A 24,640-nucleotide genomic window follows, 5' to 3' on the forward strand; every position below is an offset into this window, starting at 1 on the left:
GCACCTCCACTCCCTGTGTCCCCAGCTGGCCAGCCCTCGGGGACAAGGGCCAAGCCTTGCCCACCCAGCCATGCAGCCACCTCCTGCTCATGCATGAGCGCGTGGGCAGCACGCAGCGGCTCTCCCACGCACAGACACATAACCTCGCAGCACAGAGGATCCAACGAGACATTGAATACATGGACATCACTTGAAGCCTGTGTGCTGCTCCCTATCCCATGTCCTTTGTTCCTCCCTTGTGCTGACACTGTTTAACAACTCATTGTGCCTCCACTTACCTCACTCTATGTGAATTATTTATACAGTGACAAAAATCCACTTGGGCAATTTGCAAAGGCAAAAGCACATGGTGTCAAAGGATCTATGATGCTTCATCCAGTGACTAATCTTAGTTTATAAAGCAAATTTTTCATAAGCACATTCTTTTAAATCATTTAAAATGACAATTTTTTTTTCTTTCTGAAACATTATTTTATGAGCTGTCAAGTCAAATGCTACCTGCAACTGATGCCAAAAACTTCTCTGGATTTCATTAAACCAGTTTTGCAAAGGCATAAAGTCTACTTTTTAAACACTTTCTTGAAGGACATTATCAGTGAGCCTATTTACTTAGTAACATCTGCTCCATTACATTTGATACATTTTTCCATTTCTAGTTCAGTTCAGACACTAAGAGATTAACACATCATCTGGGTAAGGCAGGGGAGGAATAAAGCAAGAAAGTGCATCAAAACCAGTTTCATTTTCATTCCATTTAATAAAAGTTTAATTAAAGAGCATTGTGTAAAAATAAATCAATAAATAATTTAAATAAAGGTTATTTGATTTTTTTCTTTTTCATTTTCATGACATGCACATGGAAAAATAACCACCTAGAGCTATAGTATGCCTGAGACTCTATAAATGAGCCATGCTCAATTGCTACTGAATATACTTCTAACCTCTAGGATGAACTGTAAACACTGTAAGGATTAGGTACTTCAAGTGAACTATAGAAAGAAAAATAATTTAAAAACCATTACTGTAACTAGGTCTGGAGAGTTCTGTGCTCTCCTTTTCAGCCAATACTATTAAATCCAACTGTGACAGTAACAGAGTTTGTTTTTATCTTTTCTAAAGTAAATATATGTTGAAGTTTTCTGGCTTCTAGAGTTCATTAAAGCATAGTTCACCACACATTTGAAGCTTTTTTTTTTCTTAGAACCAGACAATTTTTAAGCCAAACTACAGTAAGTGGTTTGTTTAACAGTCACATCCATCTTCAGTAATGGGAGATATCCAGTGCTTATATACAAAACCTGGTTAAAAGCACGCAAGGTAAATAAAATAAAAGTACAGCAAAAAGTGTTTTCCTTTTTTCCAGCCATTGAAAAAATTTTCCAGCACATTTGCTGTGCACAAAATATGTAACTGCCTAGTCCAGATGGCACGGTCATGCTCTTTCACCCAAGTTGTCCAATTTGTCTCTTTTTTTGGAATTTAATCCAGGTGTTACACATAGAGAAAAACTGTACTCAATTCATACCACCCTCTACTGATACCACCAAAACCACTATGCACTTTTAAAACCTAAGCACTTTTAAAACCTAAGCCTTAGAACACAAAGGTTTTACACCATTCTAATCACATCTCATTCAACTAGGCAGGTTAATAAGAAAATGAAAAGTAATTTACAATCATTTTGAGTTTGGTCTTTAACTTGTTTTTATGTGAATAATGCTCAGGAGTGAAGGCAGTTCCTAAGCACCAATTATTACCACAACCATTAACACAATTCATACATTCATACATTCACACTCCGATGGCTTTAATCCTTCAAAACATTCATACATTTTGATTTTGTTTACTCAGTCTTAATTTGCAAAGCTGCAAGTCTGTAGCCATATACTGCAACATTTTAAAATCTAAAAGACTTATCTGTTCAAATAAAAATTATAATTTTATCACTTGATTACTTACAGCTTTTCAGTATTCCTACTCATACTATAAAGTCCAGTTAAAAAGAGATGCAGTAGTGAATCAGTAAATGTAAATTCTGTATGGAATGCACTACTCCTCAAATCATGCTAAAATAAATAATATTTTCAGGTTAAAAAGGTGAATTGTTCCTAATTAGAGCTAAGTAATGTTATGGTGTCCTCTGGATCTAGCCTAATTAAAATAGCATTCCATAGGTCAAAAGCTAACTTTTATTAATAAATCATAAAGGTTCATAATTGCAGTCAGTGCATTATTTTAATTACTAATAAAAAAATATGCCTTGAAAGCTATTTCTCATTATCATTTTGTGAAACATTACAATGAATGGTATGTGGAAAAGATTCTATTTACATATTCTTTTGTTCTGTTACAATGCTCACGTTTCAGCTCCAAAGGCAAATCAACTTGCACAAATAATCTTCAACTCAATGCGCAACATGTATCTGATGACCACCTAAGGCAAAGGCAGCGGTTTTCTAATTAAAATAATTATTTTCAAGCACCATGTTAGCACTGTAATAGCCAAACACTCGACTCTTCTAAATCACCCCTCTGTGCACTACAGTTTGAAGCTAGGAGGAGATTTTCCAAGATTTTTTTTGAAAGGACAAAAAACCCCAAACAACTCTGAATATTTATGAGTTTAAAGTGTAGAAACAGGTGTGTGCCTACAATCACATGCATGACCTGGCTGAATATACCACCCCAGATACCTAACTCTATAGAAGATTTTATTTTTCTGTGTAACTTGATTATTCACAATAGAAAGCAGCCATGCAAGTACTGGAATATTCATGTTTTCATGCAATTTGACTGGCAGTTCTGTAATTGTGGTAAGCTGCTTTGACCAAGGTTTCTATAGCAACAGCCTTACTGTCAATTCTTACCTGTTTTCTGGTCATCCATTGTACTGAGCTTAGTCTCGTCAGCTACTGTTAAAAGGTAAATGCATAACGGTTAGCCCAGTTAGTGCCCATGCCCCACATGCACTCAACATTCCTTCTGGTTTGCGTATTTTCTTTTCAAGTTAGGGGACCTTAGAAATGTCCTACTTCATGCAAATAAACTGCAAGAATAAGCAAACATTCTGGGTAGAAATGGCAGCAAACTAGTAACCTTCATGCAGTGTCAGTCATGTTCACATCACAGGCAGGTACAATATGTTATTGACACGTTAGCACACGGCAACTAGTCAAGGCAAGTCAATACCTCCAACCTGACTGTACCCTGAGGAAGTTTGTGAATTAGGGATTGTAGGCAAGACATTCACAACTACTGTAAAGGAGGGAATTGAATTGCACTATATTTTATTATTCTGAGTAGGGAATTCTGTGTGTTTAAACCATCAAAACTCACTGTTTGAGGTTACTAGAGTGCACTTCAGAATCTAAATTCAATGGCAGAAAAATTGACAGGCTTGTTAGCAATTACTTAGTCTCAATTGGTTTATGAGTTAGAATGATCATAGTTGATTGCCTGTCTTAGCCGCTGCTACTTTATACGGCTTCTGATATAAATATTAAAACTTGGGTCTCAAACAGATGTCAGACTAGTCCCATTTTCTAATTCTGAATTCATCTACAAAGTGAGAGACTACGAAGACCTTTAAGGCTAACTGCATTATAATCATGGACTGAAAATAAACCCGGCTACCCAGAACCACAGCGTGGTACAGTTTTACACAGTTCTTCTATATGGATTGGCATTTTTCACCTCCATTTTAATAAATACTGTTTACTATATTTAGGTAAAACCATATATTCAGAGGGCTATGATATTTGAATGTATGGACATTTACAAATAACAAACAACATCCAGGCCACTTGGCCATTCAAGTTAGTACTTTACTACCCACAAGTAGACATTACGTGCAGTAGTACTGCATATACACAATGTGTTTGGAATTACAAAATCTATATACTTACAACATGAAAATCAGGTTCAAATAAAAAACAATTGAAAAAACATCACTCACTACCTAGATCCATGCTTTTGGATTTTCGTGTTTTAACAAACTCCAACTGACTGGCATCTGAAAATTGCTTTGTACGCTTTTCTGACATGCTCTGGCGTCCAAAACCCTCTCGCTGGAAGGCAAGCACTGGATCAACATCTGGACTAAGAGTGCTGTAGGAAGGGAAAAAAATCATGCGAACATTTATCAAGATCACGCAACCTTTCACTCTTCAGAGAAAATCATTTATTTAGCACGTGACTTCTACCAACGATAAAGTGCACAGTTTTAAATACACCACTGCAAGTATTCAGTTACACACACAATGGATTTGTTTTACTGCATTAACCAATTCTAGTTAAAAGGTATCAAGAATTTCACTTATAGCTTTAATGAAAGATATACATATGTGGTGCACTATACATATTCTATCAGAACATAAAATCCAACACAGGAATAATTTGAGGGAGAATAAAACAGATCTTTTTTCTTCCTGAGAAACAAATTTATTCTATTGATAAAAAGTTATCTGTTTTTTTTTATCAGAAAATATTTTTAGTAAAGCATAAGTAGAAACTGTCCTTGCCTGAAGCCCACAGACTTTCAAACTTCTTCATTTAAAAACTTTGCATTAAAATTTCTCTCCATATGTGAAATTTCTTGTAGATTTTTCACAGCTTCTCTTGCTTTTAACCTGGCTATGACAAACAACCATATTTTTACTCATTGCTTCCCCACAGAACAAGTATTTGCCACAATGGATTCACCACTGATTCAGAAATGGGGGGAACTGTACTGGGTTTTTGTTTCTTCACTTTAGTTTTCCAAAGTGACCCCAGCTGAGTGAGTCAGGTTTTTAGTGAGCTGCCTCAGAAACATGCTGAAGATAATTTATTAATGATGCTCAAACACTGGCAGAATCATGAGTGCAAGAATGCAGGCAAAATTTGGTGCAAGCTAAAAACTTTTTTAAAAAAAGGCAAGATTGCTTACTGCTAATAAACAGTATGAAAGGAAATTCACAAAAAGATCTTCAAGCTCCTAGAAAAGGGGATAGTATGTAGATCTCTAGTTCAGCTGGCACAAAAAGAAATCAAAAGCAAAAAGTACTGAAAAAATCAGTGTTTTCCACCACTGTTATCTATCCTATAGGAAAACTATCCCTCAAAATCCCCTCTTTAATTGTTGCTGTACTTCAAGATAAAAAAAGCTAAATACTTCATCACTGAGATCTCTAAATAGATCTCTAAATGCCATTCAAAATACTGTGTTCATACATCTTACTGTTTAGTACCATGTTTCAAAAGAATTATTTTTACTGTAAGGGGTGAGAAAAAGGCAAATAGCGAATTCCCAGTGAGAAAAGGGCAAATAGCGAATTTCTGCAACAAACAACTTATATTTTTAAAGTCTGTAACATTCATGTGTTTATGTATGCCATGTACTATAATTTACAGGAGTACCTTTGATCACGAAACACCTGGGTATTAGGTAAAACAGTGAAAAGAGGTAAGGCAAAGTGTCCAAAGGTATGAAGTACTATAAAGGACGAAAATCACTATCCTCATTACCAGGCAGCCAAGAAGAAATTCAGTCTAGTAATGGCAGATTTACAAATAATAAGATATGTGCTTGTGACAAGCATATAATACTTCAGTGTGAGCAGGATCAGAGCTTATGTGAATAAAGCCAATGTCAAGTGCCTTTTGACTTTAATATTTCTGGCTCAGGCTCATAATGTTTTACATTTAATTACTGCAACTATTTCAGAGATGCCTATGCAATTTAGCAATGTTCTGAAGCATATGCTTAAAGCTCTGATGAATCAGAGACCAAACTCAAAAATAACTGTTTAGTCCTAACATTCGCTCCCACAAAACAGTGAAAAAATTATGTCCACATGATAGAAAGATAAAACATACAAGGCCAATATACACTTCTAGCATTTATAGCAGTGCAACACTGCAGTAGATGAATAAGAACCACCTAAATCTGAAAACGTCCTCCAAAGTGACTCAAACTGAACTTACAGGGTTTCAACACCTTTCATAATCAGATCATAACTGACTTTCCCAAGGCCACACAGAAGTTTTTGGCTCCCTGCTAGTCAGCCCTGTCTCTGAAGGCCAGAAAAATGTAGTTTTACTAAGTGAGAATTTTTTTTCCAGCAACATCTGTTAGCACAGGCTCATGTTTGTTAAAATGATTGGCTTCATCTTGCCGAACAAAATGTATCCTGTGACACTTTCTTCAAAAAAGGTGAACTTATAAAATTATTTGTTTTGGCTGTATGCTTCTTTTTTCATATGAGCTTGCTTTGATCTACCTACATAAAACTTTTAGTAGAGCAGAATATCATTTCCATGTAAACATAGCACACACTTATATATTGAACTTGAAGTCTTAAGAGCAGACTAAAACTCCAATATCAAATATAACTTGAAAAGGACACCACAGGTCCCAGAGAGAGCAGTCGGGTCTGGACATGGCATTAGCAACAGGGAATTTGGAAGGTTGGAACCCAGTGTTTCCACTGACACCCTTTCAAAGACTTTGTTTCTGCATCCCTGCTCTGCCCTTGTCACACCTCCCTTCCACACATACTTATTAAGGGAACTGTTATTCCATGTTTGCATAGTATCCTACACACTAAAGGTGCTACTTAGCACCTTTATATGAGCCTTCTGTAGAGTTCTCAATTTTCATGTCCTGTTTTACTTCTATTATTAATGACCCATAAGCATGTTTTAGTAATTAAGGGAGGAGTGGATCACAGGAGTCTGAATGCATGTACATTGTCTATGAGTATTCAAAAGTCCCTGTGAAGAGCCACAACTGCAAAAGCCAATGATCACAGAGGAGGAACTAATGCCCCTAAAAATGCCTCATTTTAATATTTTTCAGCTACATCAATAAAAGACAGAAGGTGAATTTAGTGCAAGTCATTAAGCAATGCCAAATGCAATTTACTATATTCTAGAATACTTAACAAATAAGATTTCTGGAATGACAGCTGATCCTTAAAAGAATGTAACCGTCTTATGACCCTCAATGTTATTAAAATTCCATTTATTAATCCTGTCTTATTGCCCCGTTGTTTTCATAACATTTTCATCAAGGATTAGGGAGATATTGTGAGGCTGAAAAAGCTTACATTTTCTTCTGTGATTCAGAACAGCTGCCATTCTTGTTTGGATAACCCTTCATCTATATTCTTAGTTTTACCCTTTGTGCCTTCCAGCAAAATCATACAACGCACCTTCGTTTTACAAGTCTTCCTTCATCCATTAGCAACAGGAAATTAATGCAACAATCTAATTCTACTGCTATTTACTTCTTTTTACCAATAGAATACATTAGATAGTAAAGCACAACACTGATCTAACTCTTTTAAGTGCCATTGTATCTGAAGACCTTTACAGTGTCTCACACAAACATTTACAAGTTTTTTGAGTGTGATCAGTTCCACAATATCTAATCCCTATTTTTGTTACTGTTACTTCATTTACAAAGTGTATGAATAGCAAGACACACTGCAGAAGTCACTGTAAAAGCATCTGCAGATTTCAAATGGACTTTTACTTTCTTTTATAGGATTTTGCTCATATTCAGCTAAAAATACTCCCTCAGAAATAAGCTATTATGTGCAGGCCTGAGGACTATTCTATTTAAATGTCTCAGATTCTCATCTCTAAAAGCTTTTACAGAAGACAAATGGACTTTTCACAGGCCCAGATTACAGGTATGACTTGTCCCTAAGAAGAACTGTAACATCAAAAAAAAAGTAAAGGAGGATGAAAAAATTACGTTTTTATACAATCATTAAAACAGTGCTTAAAATACAGAACTCAGTTCCTGGATATAAGATGAATAAACTAGTTTAAAGCAAAGAAGCTGACAGGTGCATATCAGCTGGCAGGTGCTATTGCTGTTTTATTAAGATATTGCTGATACATTCATAACAGGCTCAAGAGACAAGAAAAATAAGAAAATTCATGTACTTCACACCATTTGTGGTAATTATCTAGCTTCAAGAAGTGGCAGCGTACAGAGGTGGGCTTTTATTTTGCTATTACTATAGATAATTACAGGACTTGTAAATGAAATCTTAGATCTGTATTAATTGTACTAACTAAGCAATAAACAGTATTTCTTTGCCAGGAACTTAAGCAAGTCAATAATGGAGCTCAATGCATTTCTCATTAAGACTCTTATGTTAAAATGTGTTAAAGTGATCAGAGAGTCAACCTAAGACTCACAAAAATTATTTTTACTATGGATTAAACATATAAAGTTACTTTCCATAGTTTTAAATGTGGAACTGTTACTTTCCATATATTTAAATGGAGAGCTATTACAGTACATTGTCTTTGCAAATCATCTGACAATATGAACAGTATTTCTTCACACACATGAAAAAATCTTAACTAGTTCTTTTTGCACAAGCCTTAACACTGAGGGAAAACAAAGAGCTGCTTTGACCTCTAAGTAGATTTAAAAGATCTGTACATTATTCGGAAAAGTAAGGACGTGTACAGAAGTATTGAGATGCTCCTAGATGTACAATGGAATATAAAAATAAAATCTTTGTTTTATAGACTTTGAAATATTTACAGTGAGGTTTATAGATTACAATTTCCAAGCAGTCTTTCATCTTTCATAAATTCAAGTGTTTAAATTTAGCAAAATTTTTTTTGCAAAAGCTAGGTCAGTTGGCAATTAAAATTAAATCATCAAAATAACATATCTATATATTGTCTAAGTAATAGTTCCACAAATATACCTTAAATATTTCCACAAATATGCACAAAACTGCAACCAGAAGTATTTGTACAGACTTCCTCCCTGAAACAGGGACAATTACCAGTCTGAAAATAGTAAAATCCAGATGTGACAAAAAAGAATTAATATTAGCAGTAGCCAAAAAACTAACTAAAGGAAAAGATGCAACTACAGCTCTCTCTTTTTCCCTTCCACTAAACCATGCTCTTACCAGTCTGTTGACTCATTAATTGCAGCTTTAGCCCATCCGCCAGTATCAACAGTGCCAAACCCAACATCGTCATGGGAACTGGATGATGACTGGTCAGAGAGATGAGGAGGAAGGACCGACATCCTGTCATCTTCAATAATGACAGTGTCATCCTGGGGCATGTTCACTGTTGGAGACAGCTGATATTTACCTGAACAAAAGGGAGAAAAAAACCCAAACTAAGTAACGGCAGGCAGAGTGCAAAGAGTGCCTTGAAAAATATATAATCACAGCTGATAAAAGGTTATGTTAAACTGCAGTGCTACTGATAAGAGTGACACAATGCAGATAATAAAATTAACTATGTCTCACTTTGTACACATCTTCCTGTGCAGAGTCTGAAAAGTGATGCATACCAGTTGTTTCTGTGGCCTACTGAGAGACCTTAGGGTCACAGAAGGGTTGAGGTTTGGAAGGGACCTCTCTTCTGGTCCAACCCTTTCCACTCAAGTAGAGACACCTACAGCTATGTAGGCCCAGGACCCCAAATTGCTTTGGAGTATTTCTTCTGCACCACCTCCCTGGGCACTCTGTGCCAGTGCATGGTCACCTTCACACTGAAAAAGTGTTTCCTGATGTTCAGAGGGAACCTCCCATCTTTCTATCTGTGCCCATAGTCTAAAGTCCTGGCTGAGGAACTGCTGAAAAGCACCTCTCCCAGAAGATAGTATCTCCTCTTGTATCACATTATTTGGTAGAAACAAAGAATGAGTTCCACAAGGACTAACAGAGACCATCACTCTTCCTGATCAGTCTGGCCCTCATGAAATGAGAAATTGTTTAAGTGATGCTGGAAAGTGGACACATGCAAAATATGGGGAAAAAAATACCGAATTCTATTATCAACAAATTCAAATATGTTTTAACACTTCTGTTAAAACACTTAAACCAGAACCATCACATACATGATACGGACATAATAAAGATTCAACATTAGTCTGTTCAGTGGCAGACTTCGTCAAGTAAATTTGTGAGAGTATAAGTTAAAAGATGATATGGTCTTACTAAAACAATTAGTACAATTGCCACATCTCATGAGAAGAAACACACTAGCTTAATCAGCCATTAATGTGACAAGGAACTGCAAATTATTCTAAAACTATGATGCACCAGACAGAGGAATGGAAATAGAAGTTTTGTGATACATGACTTAAACTGCTTTCATGGACACATCAATTATTTCCACACTTTACTTTCACTACAGATATGTAAAAAATGTGAAGAATTAGGGGAAAATAATTTTTTCCTCTTTTCTGGAAAGGTTTCAGTCACCATCACTACCTTTGTATGCAATTACTAAAAAACAAACAAACAAACCCCTATGTGTAAAGAGCTAGATAAAATTCTCACTGCACCAGATAATACACACTGTACATCTTTCCAAAGAGGGGAGAACTGGCTTCAAAAGGGATCATTAAAGAAGGCTGAAAAAGTGGCTGGAAGAAAAAGGTACTGCAGAGTGAACATCTCATCACTGTCAAACTGAAATGAATGTATGCAGTTTGCATAACAGCTGATTCTGCCCAGCAATAGTTCCTTTGATGGACAGGTTAATGTTTAGCCTGGTAATGTACTTCTTTCCAAACATAATGCCTACAAGACTGTTAACTCTGTACTTAATAACATCTCCAAAGAATTGATTGTGAAAAGGTATAACCTTATGGCATTCGGCAGATTGAACTTCCCATTTGAGAGGCTACAGTAATTCAGTAACACTTTTAACTTTTCACTACCCTTCTTTATATCTGACAAGGGTGAAGACTGACATTTTAATAGTTGCTTTGGAATTTAGGAGAAAACCCATCTGACGTGCCTATGCTTTTCATTGCAGACGAAGCTAAAAACAGGTGAAAGGCTTCACCTCCAGCAGATGGTTGGACAAACCTCAGTGCTGGACTCAATACATCCTTTGTCAAGAACTCGGCTGAAGTGGATAGAAAATACCCCTGGAGAATTAAGTCAGCAAGTGTTGTGAGAAACCTTACAAAGAAACATCAAAGAAACTTCAAACCTAGTCATCTTCAGTATATTTGACTGATCTACAAATCTAAGGCATTGCTCGACCTGTCTACAAACCTCTTCAAGAAAATAATTTTCCCTCAGGCTAGAAAAGTGCTATTTAGACTCTGTGAAATTTAGACTCTGACTACACTTCAAGTCCAGTTTTGCATATATTAATTCAACTTCAGTGAGGTAATCTGTAATAACATAAATTATTTTGGACACTGTACTAAGCAAGGTAAAATATTCTCCATTTTAAGTGTTTCTCATCTCAGGACAATGATGCTCGAATTTCCTGGACAAGTTACCAATCTAAAGAAGCACAGCCTGAGGACCACACCAAACTATTGGGTAAGGAGGGTATTAATTTTCCCATTTTTTGGTTTTCTCTTTTTGCTGTTCTGTGAGTTCTTTTATTCAGAGTTTGAATTAAAATGCAGAAGACTGAGAATTCTTGTTTGGACTAAGCTGTTTATTATATCTTATCTATAATACAGCTGCACGGGATGTGCCTCTTAGGTGACAAGGTGGAAAATGGCCATGAGTTCTAACTTCCAAGGCTTTTTAAAGTCTAAATTAACCAATTTTGAAATATCAATATGAAATGTTTTTACTTACAACCCAATTACTAACTTTTCATGTCCTGCAGTGCAGGACTTTTAACCCAATGGCAGAAATCCTAGATTTGTGAAGAAGAAGGAGAAAAGAGAACAGAAGAAGAAGAAGATCCACATCCAAATTCCTCCATATTGTAACCTATTATTACCTATATCCCCTAAACCTATTTTTCTACATCTCTACATATTCCACCCAGTGATACAAGTTTTAATTACACAGCAACAACCTCAGTGTTATAACACAATTTAGGGAGCCTTTCCCAGGGTTTTGGATCAAATACAGTGTACTTCTGAGGATCACTGCCTCTCAGCACTGACAGGCTGAAATTCTCAGAACCCTGGGTTCCAACATGAGGGTTCCCATCTGTCTGTGCAGAAAAAGAAGTCTCAGAGCTCCAGTACCAAATGTCTGGTCTCCAGGTCTATGAGCATTTTCATCCTACAAGGAAAAATATGCCAAGCAGCATGACTTCAAACCTTTTATACACCTATAATACACCAGAAAATAGTTTGGATCTGAATTAAACCACCAACATAAAGCACTCCAAAAAACCCTAAGCATATACAGTACAGAATAATAGGCTTACTCATGAGGAACTAAACTGCTCCAGGTCCTTTTAAATCTTGAAATTCCCTGAAGTTCGGTTAATATGTTTGCTGGGATAACTTGGCTCCCATATTGACACTGCATTGTCATGGAACTCTCTCTGGCTTGGTCCTTGTGCTTTTGCTATTGCTTTCTCTTTAAAGGACGGTCTACAAAATCTGTTGAACACTCTCACCATATGTTCAAAACCCAGTATTTCTTTATGAGTGACTCATGAGCATGTTGATACTGTGGGATTCAGACCAATAGTACAACGAATGCCTGGAGAATGACTAACAACAAAAATTTCTCCACTGTATCCAGGCCTTGGATTTCAAGAAAGTGCTCAGATCTGTCAACTCTTGCAGAAGAGCACCACATTCTGATGAGATTCCTGGCCCAGGAACCACATTCAGATTGTAAAGGGTTATTTTCATTTCACTGACACACACACTCTACATCTCTAGCTAAATTTTTGTCAGTAGTGCTTCCTCCTGATTCCATCCTTAAGATAGCAATTATTTATGTAGAGAATAAAGTATTTCCTGTTGTGTAGGAAGCGTCAAATTTTACAAAGTTCTGGGGGATCCTTCAGGATGAAAAGCAGATTCAGGACAAGAGATTGTTATTCTGTGTACCCACAGATAAATAACTTCTGTTTAGTTACCATTAGCAACAAAACCCATCACATTCATAAAAAAAATATCAGCAACTAGAAGAAAGAGATGAAAGAGGACTCTGTACTAAACTGTTTGTTGAATAAGAATAATTTATATAGACAGCAGCTATGTATTTGTGTATTGCAAAACTCAGGAGCACAATGCATGATATTCAAGAATGGTATGTCAGAAGAAGACTTGAATTTTTAATTATAGAGCCAAGCAAACCAGTATAACACAGCTGTTATTCTGAATGTGCTAACAACACACAACTGGAAATATTAGAATAAACATAAGGGGTTATTACAGCCATTTAATCCTTAAAAGAGATGACTTAATTTGTATAAATAAAAAATCCCACCTCCTCCAAATCAAAAATATTCCCTGAATACAGAAAGTTGTATCTTTTCTCCATCAGAAGTTTTCAGTGAAATATTATCAAATGAAAAAGCATAAGAAAATCTATAATAGCAATAACCACCTAGAAAAGTAGATCAAAATGAGAATCATCAGAAACATGAAAAGATTCATGTAGCCTTATTGCAGTAAGCAATCATTATTTTATATAATTTAAATCACATCCTAAAATTGGTACTTTATTCCCACTCTCACAGCAAGGATCTGACAGCCAGTTCTTGCTTGTCAGTTATGAAAGAGTAAGGAAATTGTCTTAAATACCTTTCCTGAAATTACATTAATGGTATTTAAAAGAAACAAAACACTCTTAAAATCTTTGTTCCAACTTTAAGCAATTACTAGAACAAGCAGGCATTTTTCAGACTTTGACATTGCTACTTTTGAATAGGCTAACTTAGGAAGGAAAAAAACTCAAATCCATCCAAGAGCAAAAGCAGCAGAAAGACCTGCTCCTTCAACCATGAAAACAAAGAGTCATCTCCTCACTAAAAAGTACTGAGTACTGAAAGTTTACATAGTTAAATCCACTGAGGGATAAATCAAAAGACATCAGATGATTCAGAGAGCCCATAGAGGGCTTCTTGATATGGGGAGAGCACTCAAGGGAACCAGCATTGCATGAAGCCCTCCTTTGGGCTTGTTTTCATGGGCAGGACCAGTGTGGGAAGGTACAGACCTCCAGTGTTCTTCAGCCAGATTGTTCTTAGGACTAATCCTCACTTTTAGGCCAATTTTCAAGAGGGGAAGAGTCATGTAACACCACATAAACATTCTCAGGAAAATAAAAAAAATCCTGCTTTTTTTCTCATTATCCATGCCAAAAAGGACAGGGATTCAACTGCATAATGAATGACTGTTTTAAAAACGTTAGCTATTCTGAAACAAACAACTGTACCTATCTCTCCCAACAGGCAATACCTCTCTGTTGTATGGCACTGCAAGAAAACTTGCATGCCAAAGGTTATGAACACTAAAGTTTTAATTTAGTGATACTGATTAATTCAGAAAAATCGTCTATTAGAAAACTGACCACTCCCTCAAAACTGGGTTTAAATATCACAGGTCTGTGAAGCTGCTGTGATTGTAGATGGGAACAGTCCAATCCAGGAAAGACCAGTTTTTAGTTACATGCCACTAGATCACATTTACTATGAGGTTCGGGCACAATTTGATTTTCCACTAAAGTGCTTCCACTAAAGATTCAATGGATTTAGGTCACAACCAACCAATTTTCTACATAGCTCCTGGTCCCTGAAAACAATTCAGAAAAAATGATGATTCACAGAAAATCAAAACATTAACTTCAGGTTATAAGAAACTTAGAAAATGAAGGATGGATTTTTTTTCTGCCTACGTATACAAGGCAAAGGTATCTAAAAGCATTATCTGTCAACAGCTTTGGAAAGATGGTTTTTTTGTAGTAGTTTAAACATCAGTTACTGGCTACTGCTAAAGGGATGATACCAGACTGATGAACAACTAGTTCAGTTTGCCATGGCAAGTCTTGTGCTCCTCTGATGTCAGAGTAAACTGCATTGCTGGCACATGTGCACCAAGACTCTCTCAGGGTTCCTTCTCCTATCAATGGACAAGGTGTTTAAGTGATAATTTGTTAACACTTACATGAGCTCTATGTGTAAATCCTCTGCAGCACTAATGGAAAGAGCAGAAGGCAGTGCTTTGCAAATGTTTTATCTAAAGCCTTGACACCACAAGAATTTGTTCTTTCCTTGGGAGAGCAGTGCTAAAGACTTCAAATTATTTCATCACTCCTTAAATTTGTTGACAAAGAAATACACTTTTTTCTCAATTGTTCTCTTTAAGAGCATATGGCTTTGGGTGACAAGGTTTCACACTGCCTTGATTTTCATGTGCACATTTTTTCTTCCAAACTGCACAAAATGAAATGCAATAGAACAAGAATATGATTTGTTTCTAATTACTACTGCCCAAATGCACAAAAAAGGACAAAAGACTTAATGGAAGAAATACCCTAAAGAGCAAACTTGTGGATTTTCAGAGAGTTTAACAACAGTCCTAATCTGCTACCACAAAGAAAATGCAAACCCCAAAATATAAAAAATTATTTTAAAAAGAAAACAGGGAAAAAAAAACCCCACCAACCCAAAACAGGGTGAAAAATATACACAAACTATTGACTGAAAAAGCCTAAGTGGTAGACTAATTTTCTAAGGCTGAAAACTAATCTAAAGCAATTGAAAACTAAGTTAAGCCTTGCTTCATATCAAGTTTATAGCAGCATCTTCTAATACATTCTGTGTATGTGATACACTAAAAAAAAATCCTATATTTAATAGCCATGTTGTCTCTTTAAAACTTGCAACTCAAGCGAGCAATTGTCACATCTTCTGTCAGGTGTTATTTTCATCAAGCTGCTTTTTGTGTTTAAACTTGAAAATCCTTTCAAACTAATCCCATCCTAGTCAGTAAATCCAACCACTCCTGTGGCAAGGCAAGTCTTCATTAACTAGCTCTGTACATCAGAAGTTGAATTGCTGCAGAGCAACTGCTAATAACCTCATTATCCACTGGGACCATGCAGATGGTAGGGCACAGAATCTACACAAGGGATGCTTAAAATTAGTTATGAGGCTTTTAAACTGGTGTCCTGCAAAGCAAAAATTCAAATAAATTTAAAAGTCCCCTAATAAGCATAAATGGATGCAAGATTGCCTTATTTATTTTTGTATTTTAGTAGGACTGAAACAGAGGAGAAGAAATGCTAAAAAAAATTATGAATTTGCATGTGCCACTGCCTTTGATGCAACATGGAGGCTAGACCAACCAATAATTAATTGTCCCAAATCAGACATTGAAAGACCATGTTAAATGCTACTATTATTCATTCTGTGACCTGTCACAGGATACAAAATTCAATTCAGAATCCCACTTTACTTTCTTCCTCACATTAACTATCCAGAAGGCTTACATGGAACAATTTTAAGGCACATTTTAAGTCGGTCAATGCAACCTCCATGTTCCCCAATTCCCATGTAACACATTAATCACCCTTCAGTGAATCACAGAGAGAAATAAAAACATGCCCTGCTTAGCAGAGCTGCTTTGACTCACCCATTATCCTGCTCAACGCCACGTTCTTTGTGGGCGACTCGCTGAGACCCTCGATCCCGCCGTAGAGGGAGTGGGAAATCCTCCGCTCCCGGTCATCCAGCAGAGTCTCTATGGGCAGCTCTGGCCCAGAGGGGCTCCCAGGTGATTCCAACTGCAAAGAGAGGGGAAAATTAGCGCCTGGGGTCCCCTTAACCACATGGGGGAACTGTAACAAATTGCCTAAGGCCTAGAGCTGTCTAAGCACCAAATAAGCTAGAACTTCTCATCCTGGACAGAGATAATTTGCAATGACAGCTCTGCCTAATGACCAACTTTCTAACCCCTTTACACTGCACCCCCCATGGTGCCCTGTCAAATTTCAAATCCTTCAGCAGAAAATTGGTGAAAAAAACCCATTCCATTTTGGTGTCTCTTTGTTGGATAATTTCTTAAACAGACAGTTGGGCTGTTTTCAATACCATCAGCAGACAGCTGGGCCATCTTCCCCACACTGACAGCTAAGCACAACAAGACCCTTATCAGGAGCACGGAACAGGAACTCTCATTTGGAATTGGCTGCTGCTGCCACAGTGGTGCAACTTGCTTTCAAATGCAATCATCATACTCCAAAGTTTTGTAGTTAGGAACAAAAGAAAAAAACACAAAAGTTGTCAGACTTCATCGTAATTATATTTTTCATTTGAGTTCTTTGCTCTGCCTTTCCTGACTGCAGAGTAAAGAGTTCTTGCATGCTTCATTCAGCCTGAACAATTGCTGCAGCATCCAGGCAGACACAAAAACCAGAACTGGCAAGATTTGGGGTGACCTCCACTCCAGCCCTCAAACTCCTGCAGCTGCCAGGTCTCTGCCCACCACAGCTGCAGCCAGAGTCTCCAGGGCATCACAAGACAGATGAAGTATGTGGTAGAAGTGATGGAGACAGGCTGCTTGGCCACCTGCACAGGAGAGCAAACTGCATATACAGCCACCTGCCCACCCCACCCCAACTCTTCTTCAGCAGACTGCCCTGAGTGTCTTCCCGGCCCAGCCTTTGCTTGCAGAAGATAGTCATCCCTTGTTTTCCTACACTTGCCTCTCAGATTTTTCAAAAAGACAGGAAAAAGTCAAGTTCTCCTTGGCAAGCCCCAGAGAATCAGAGCTCCGGGGAAAGCAGCACCCATGAGAGGTGAAGAAAATAATTTGGTACCATCTAGCTGGATTTACCCACCCCATCAGCCACAGGCAGCTCTGCTGTCAGCACAGCCCCCCGGGAATGAGGAGAATGAGTACCTGTTCACTCACAGGTCACTGTGGATGCCAAATTTAGCAGGGTCCAGTTGCTCCCTGCAGAGAGGTGTGCTCCTCACACCATCCAGCCTTCCTGCTGCCCTTAAAGCTCTTGGTTCACCTGGGTTCCAGCACAGTGCTGGTCTCTCAGTAATGCTATCAAGGTGCTTTGCCAAGACCATTAAACCAATTCACCTGAACATCATGAGCTGAATTCAGCTCTATTAAAAAGTAAACAACTATTAAAAAATAGATACATTTTGTAGAAAAGTAGTATGAACTCAGATATCAAAGCATTAGCTCTTACCAACACGCCTCTTCATATTGAAGCATATAGTAAATCCTAAAAACAATGTCCTTACACAGATGCCACAGCATTTATTTCATACGTATCGAAATAAAGTGGGGACCAGATACTGAAAGACACTGAGCATGTTGCAAACTATTTGAAGCCACTGGGAATGCTTATTCCAAGTATTGCTCTCCAGACGAGCACAAGGGGAGTAGTTCATACTTTCAGGAATTACAATAACAAGCAACATGTTTGTTATTTGTTTTTTCTTTTTGAAACAGCTGCCCATTATTAATCACTTCACCCACAGTCCCCAGACGACTAAGAAATGTATGCTATGAAAGAGATTAAAGAATCTGCTTCAAGGGCTATGAAGCACTCTGCCCCACTCTCCCCAGCAGAGGCTTTGAAGTGAGCCAATGGACTGATGACTCCTGACACGCGGGCACTGGCGCGACGCCCGGGCCATGGGGGTGGAGGGTTGCGAAACGCCGCCGTACAGTCGGGGAAACTGCGACTGGGAGGTCGCAGACTCTGCAAAAACTATTATTTCTGTTCAAAGCCATCATCTGTTTAATATAAATGAGATATTTAATGAAGTTCCAAATTGTAGACTTATCTCTCCCAGTTTGATAAGCACCGGGGAGATTTACTGCATCGGAGGGTCAACACAATTACAACTGGAGGCACATCAAGCTGCAGGAGAATAATAAACTTGCAGTGCAAGTGAATTAGACTCAATAAGGTTTAAATTGTGAAATGAGGATTTGTTTTATTAGTTTTTTTAAACTGCAGATTACAACTGACAGCTTTACTGAAAAGTAAATTAAACAATATTTGTAGACTCTGTTATAAAGGAATCTGAGGCAAATTTGAAAAGAAATGTTAACTTCTGAAACACTTTATAGAAAAAAGAGCATAGCAACATTAGACTGCTTGAGAGCTTAAACTTGCATGATAAAGGTACTAAATTATGAACTACCCTTCATTTCACTGCCTTTAAATAAGGTGTGAAAATATCAAATTGCTTTGGGATTTATTCTCCCAGTGCTATATTGAGGACTTTATGTAACAAGTGTCCAGCTTTTAGTGAGCCATATCACACAGTCCTTCTTCATGTGACAAGCCATCAACTTTCAGACTCATTTGTAGAAAGATCTCAAGAGATTTTCAAAAAGACACTGACAAGAAGATCGTTCTGAATCTCAGAAATATACAGAAATTCACTCCTGGTAATACAGTAAAGTACAGGGTAAATAAAAGAAATAGCAGGAGTGTTGCATTTATATGGCTGTGTTTTGTAAAGTGAATCATATATTCTGTAATTTCCATGAGCAAAACTTTTTCCATTTCTAATTAGCATCTCAAAAAGATGGGTTTAAACAAAGGCATTGACAGCCAGCTACAAAAATACTTTACAGAAGATACAATGCCTTTTATAAAATGCCAAAAATTAGACAACTGGCTTTCACAAAAAACCAAAAGGCCTTTTCCTTACATTGTTTGCAGAAAGTTTGTTCAAGAAAAAAAATAGAATTTGGAAACTGTTGTGGGCAAGACAAACAGTCCAACAGTCCAAAGGAAGATTGCAGTTCAAATAGACTTGTTCTTCCTGATTCATTTCTAATAAAGAGCTTGAATTACACATTCTAGTTCCTTCTCTTAACCAGTCTCTGTGCTATCTGGTATAACTTGATTTGATAACTGATAAAGAGTGGGTAATATAAACAAAGTTGTAGGAATTCCTAACTTCATTAAAGGCCTGGCAAGGAAAGAAATCTGCACAGCAACTGTCCTCCTATCAATAGCTGCTGGAGCACTCCTTGGAGTGCCAGTTCAGAGTCACAGACCTACTGAGGGTGGATGAAACCACTGGAGATTGTCTAACCCAACCTCTTGCCAAAAGCAAGGTCAGCAAGAGCGGGTTTCACAGTGCCCTGCCCAGCTGGGTTTTGCATACCCCCAAGATCACAGTCTCCTCAACTTCCCAGGGAAGTTGTGCCACTGTTCACCTCTAAGAAGAATTTTTCTTTCTTATGTGTAAAAAATTTCTCGTATTTTGGTTTGTGCCTGTTGCTCTTGTCCTGGCACTGGGCAGCCCTAAGAAGAGTCTAGATTAGTCTTTTTTATTACTTCTTTATTACTCCCATCAGGTATTTGTAGACACTGACTGCTAAGATCCTCCTGATCCTTCTCTCTAGACTGAAAAGAGAGAGTTTGCTCTCTGAATCCTAGCACTGATGTATACTAAATGATCATATTCGTAAAAATGCAATAAAACCTCCCATGCTACAGACTGCCTGTAGTTCCTTTTTTCCTCCATTCTCTTAAAATAAAAAGAGAAACAAGATTAATTTTTTTTTAAATAAAAAAGGTCTCTACCCTGACCCTTTGTCATTCAGATAAAAACCAGCTGTTTGCTAAAGCACTGTCTGTACTAACTAGCCCAGCTGCTGCTTATCTAGATGATAAAAGGACAAATAATGTGGTTCTTTTTACTTAAACACCACCATCCATCCTATCTGAAGTTATCCACATAAATATGAAAACGTTTATGCACAAGAAGAGTGCCAAAATATTCAAAGCATAAACACACTTTTTTTTTTTAAAGAAACAAGAATCAGACTTCCCTTTTCCTTCAGAAGTAAATTATCCAAATATAGGCATGCAAGCATTGTGGATGTTAAAGAAGTCAGTATACAAATTTGCTGTATATTACACTGCATCAAGAATACTGAAGCTCTTTGTGTCACACAGAATTATTCTGCAGGCTTTCTTTTTTCCTTTCTTATGTGTGTACTGTGGTTAAGATGTCCAAAATACTCCAGCTTCCTTTTTCAACATAGATTTAAAATACTACTAGTCTATATCAAAGCATCAATATCAAAGGCAGTAAAGAAACTAAGTTTTCATGGGACTGGACTAAATTTTCATTTTCTGGGTTGAAAACTGGCTAAAGAATTGGACACAAAGACTGATCTTCAGGATGGAGAAGAGTTATAGATTGCCCCAGGAATCAGAGTTGGGAACAGCTTAAGCTGATAAACAGCTTTATCAATGAGTTGGAGATGGGAGTGAACAGGGAAATCACCATGTTTGGAGAAGACGCTAAAGACTTTTTGACAGTTAAATTCCAAAGGTCATAACAAGACTAATCTAGTGAGAAAGAAAAAAACAAACCTGTCTTATAAATTTCAAAGTAGGTAACTAGGTAATGCATGCAGGGGAAAATGATGCTGAATATTTTATACTTGCACATATACTGTAAAAGAAAAGATGCTTGCTTGTTTCTCTTATAATGAAACCACTCATTTGCAAAGTCTCTCTCACTGACCTATCAGTCAATTTATTTAATGAATGATGAGGTCCTTATATGGTCTGGCATCATGACATACACTCTCTCTGTTTCATAGTTTGCCCATTTTCAAATGGAGAAAAAGATGAACAGACATTCATTTGGGGATCTGCAAATCATTTGCAAACCGTCATTTCAGGCAGATTTGGCAAAATATTCATTCTGTCAAAAAGAAAAAAAAGGGGGGGGAGGGGCTAGACAAGAAAAACCCTTGAAATTTTTCATTTTGAGGAAAATGGTGACGCTCTCTCACTTAATGGCAGACAAGTGCAGCCTGCCTGTGACATGAACAGACAAGCAATCTGTGTCTAAGCTGTCCAGGTTGCAGGACTGAAAAGCGCAGGATTCCAAAAGTAACAAATACCTTTATTTTCTTGAATCAGCACATGGAGCTGCCAGCTGCAGGGATGTGCCTGGCAGTTGTGCCTGAGCGCTGAGCACGTTCTGGTGATGCAGCCACCAGCTGTCTGCCCGTACAGGCTAATCATAACAGCATCACTAATTAAAAGAACACGGCACAAGGAGCTCCACTGTTTCTCCTTAAATCTGAGCAATTTAAAAAATTTCCACCCTGAGTTAAGGATCTAAAAAGCTGATGGCAACCTCTTCTGAAAAATGAGGTGTTAAAAACTGGCCATATATGAATATCAAGTCAATATTATTGTTATTCTCTCCATTTTTCTCACTGTTTTCACAGCTTTGGAAATGTATCTTAAAGAGCCTCTCCATGCTTATGTAGGAAAGTTGACAAGTTAACATGCAAGGCTTGAAGCTGAAAACATAGAACAGAACAGAATGTTTAACTTTTTGAAACAGGGGGTACGGGAACCTCAGATACAGCCAAATCCCAAATTAAATGTTTTTGTTACAGTAATCTAACAACATCCATCAAATATTCAGTGTGTGATTTTGTCTAAAGTGGATGTGTTATCAAATACAGATTTGCAAGGTTTGTAGTACTGCAGCTTGCAGAATTCTATATTGCTGTACTCTGTGTAGACATGATGCAAACAGGAGAAAAACTCAGATGCACAGCTTTGGCTTGGAGTTCATTCATAACTAACACACACTTCATGCTTAGATCAATATTTACTACAGGACAATTCACTTGAAAACCTGGGTGGATTACACACTATCTCCTGGTGAGTCAATGAAAATTCTTTCTACAGGCAAATCTTCAGTTCAGCAAAACCACAACAGCACAAAATCACTTTTTACTTTCTGGGAAGTTTGTGGTCTCTTTTGAGTCTACAGTTACGGAAGGGCTGATGATACAAATTATCTGCTCCCTGCCTCTCTGAAGTCAAGATAACACTCTTATGGTGTTTATGGACATTTTTATTGTTACTATAACTGCTCTGAAGGCTTAGTTTACAACATGAGAACTTGTGAAGCTGTTTGAGAATAATGATGGCATGGGAAATGAATATCTGAGGTCACTTCACAAAGTTTGAAACAGTTTCATGTTCAAGAACCCAAAGAAAGCTCTCTGACAAAGACAGTGCCTCTGCAGTAGATCAGAAGCAACTGTGCCTGCCTCTCTCAACCCAGGAAAACAGAGGTTGAGCTGTCCCTCACTTCTAGACAGCAACAGTTCTAGTCTAAATTGAAACATGCAGAAACAACAATCTACAGAATCGTGCTGCAAAATTAATTCTCCCTTCTAAGCAACTCCTAGGGCTGATTATGAAAATTGACATTAAAACCAGAAGAACTGTATTCATACCACTAACTTCCTTAAAATCCAATTAAAACTCAGTGTTACTGAAGAAAGAAGCAGACTGTGTAGTCTATCTCAAAAGAAGTCAGTTTGACTTTGCAATTGCAAAACAATTACTGGACTTGAAGGCAGGGAACAAAAAGGCTTCGGGTTCTTTTTTGTTCTTTTTTGCTGTTATTTTGTTGTGGGGTTTTTTATCATCCAGACAGGAACTGCTTTTATCATCCAGATGTTTAGCACAATTCTTTTTTACATTGGCATTATCATCCCTTGTACGGATTTCCCTTTTGAGACACTTGTGGGTACTCCATGGCGTGGCAGGGAATCAGCCAAGCCCTGACCTCACAGGACTGACCGTACATTGGAACAGAGCAGAGTGAACACTGTTCTTGGTGATGCACAAAAGGGAACATAACCAAGCCAGTTCCACTTAACTGTAGTTCAGACAAACAAGAAACAAAGCTATGTTTTTGTCCATAAAGTGGGCACATACAATGCTGAACCAAGAAAGAAAAGGAATCAGTTGAACAGGATTTATTTTTCTTTATCTGCTGTTTTTTTATGGCAACTCCGTTGTAGAGAAAAAAGAAGAGCATAAAAAACACCACGGAAATATTTTCTGAAAAGTTAAACATTTCTTTTTGTATTTAATAAAACCAGTAGACCCCCATTACTGAGGAGCTGGGGGTGTTTAGCCCAGAGTAAAGAGAAGGCTGAGGAGAGACCTTTTTGCTCTCTACAACTGCCTAAAAGAAGGATTTAGAGAGGTGGGGGTTGGTCTCTTCTCCCAAGAAACAAGTAATAGAACAAGAGGAAACAGTCTCCAGTTGTGCCAGGGAAGGTTTAGACTGGATATTAGGTAAAATATTTTAAGAAAAGTGTAGTCAAGCATTGGAACAGGATGCCCAGGGAATTGGCTGAGTCACCATCCCTGCAGGTCTTTAAAACATGTGTAGATATGGCACTTTGGGACATGGTTTAGGGGTGGACTTGGCAGTGCTGGGTTAACAGTTGGAGTCAATGATCTTCAATCTAAATGATTCTGTGCTTCTATGGTGATAAAAGGTGGGAGTTATTAAGATAGGGTCTGCTCTTTTCATGCTTTTGCTTCTAATCTGCAAGCTCCTGAATTTGTCGCCAAATTTCTTTTGTGTTCTAGTACTAAAAATCTTTCCTGGTGGCCGTTACTGGAATGTTCCAAGGGAACAACTTGTATACAAGCATGCCTAAGTGATCTGTGTTGCTGAATTAAGCATAATATAGCCAAGGCTGCAAGACATGGCCGGCCACTGAGGCAGTGCTGTCTCCAGCTGGGTCTCAGGCCACACGGCCATTACTGAGGGACTGAACTGACTGAATACCATACTCACATATGGTATTCCTGCAACATTCAGAAATAACATTATCACAGCTTATCAGTATTATATCAGCTCAATAAAATCTAAAGTTTAAATTAAAACTTAATAAAGCTTTAGATATTTAAATAATATCTAAAGTTTAACAGTCTTTAAGAAGGAACTTGGGTTTAATTGCAAAGTACCAAGAAAAAAAGCTCTCTTTGCTTTTCATTTCATTGAAGTCTGGGCACTGCAAGACTTCCAGAAAAGTCTGGCTTCTTGCGAACTGCCAGCTCAGCAGGTAAACAGCTTTATGTCCATGCAAGTAGTC

The 24,640-nt window shown here is 37.6% G+C and overlaps 1 protein-coding gene across 11 annotated transcripts in view; it reads right to left on the bottom strand.

The window, feature by feature from the left end:
* PARD3 (par-3 family cell polarity regulator) overlaps positions 1-24,640 on the bottom strand; it is a 420,254-nt gene that overhangs the window by 150,211 nt on the left and 245,403 nt on the right. For 7 of the 11 annotated variants that reach the window (XM_042044371.1, XM_042044369.1, XM_042044374.1 and 4 more), the window contains 4 exons: positions 16,340-16,490; positions 8,928-9,117; positions 3,956-4,107; positions 2,868-2,912 (listed from right to left, as the gene is read on the bottom strand). In XM_042044371.1, coding sequence (XP_041900305.1) covers positions 2,868-2,912; positions 3,956-4,107; positions 8,928-9,117; positions 16,340-16,490 — 538 coding nt within the window. The remainder of the gene's footprint in view (positions 1-2,867; positions 2,913-3,955; positions 4,108-8,927; positions 9,118-16,339; positions 16,491-24,640) is intronic. The other 4 variants (XM_042044370.1, XM_042044367.1, XM_042044375.1 and 1 more) reach the window with 2 other exon arrangements.

This window comes from Corvus kubaryi, unplaced genomic scaffold (assembly GCF_017639235.1).
Source record: "Corvus kubaryi isolate FWS band 111438036 unplaced genomic scaffold, C.kubaryi_AGA036_p1.0 37398, whole genome shotgun sequence".
Classification (NCBI taxonomy): Eukaryota; Metazoa; Chordata; class Aves; order Passeriformes; family Corvidae; genus Corvus; species Corvus kubaryi.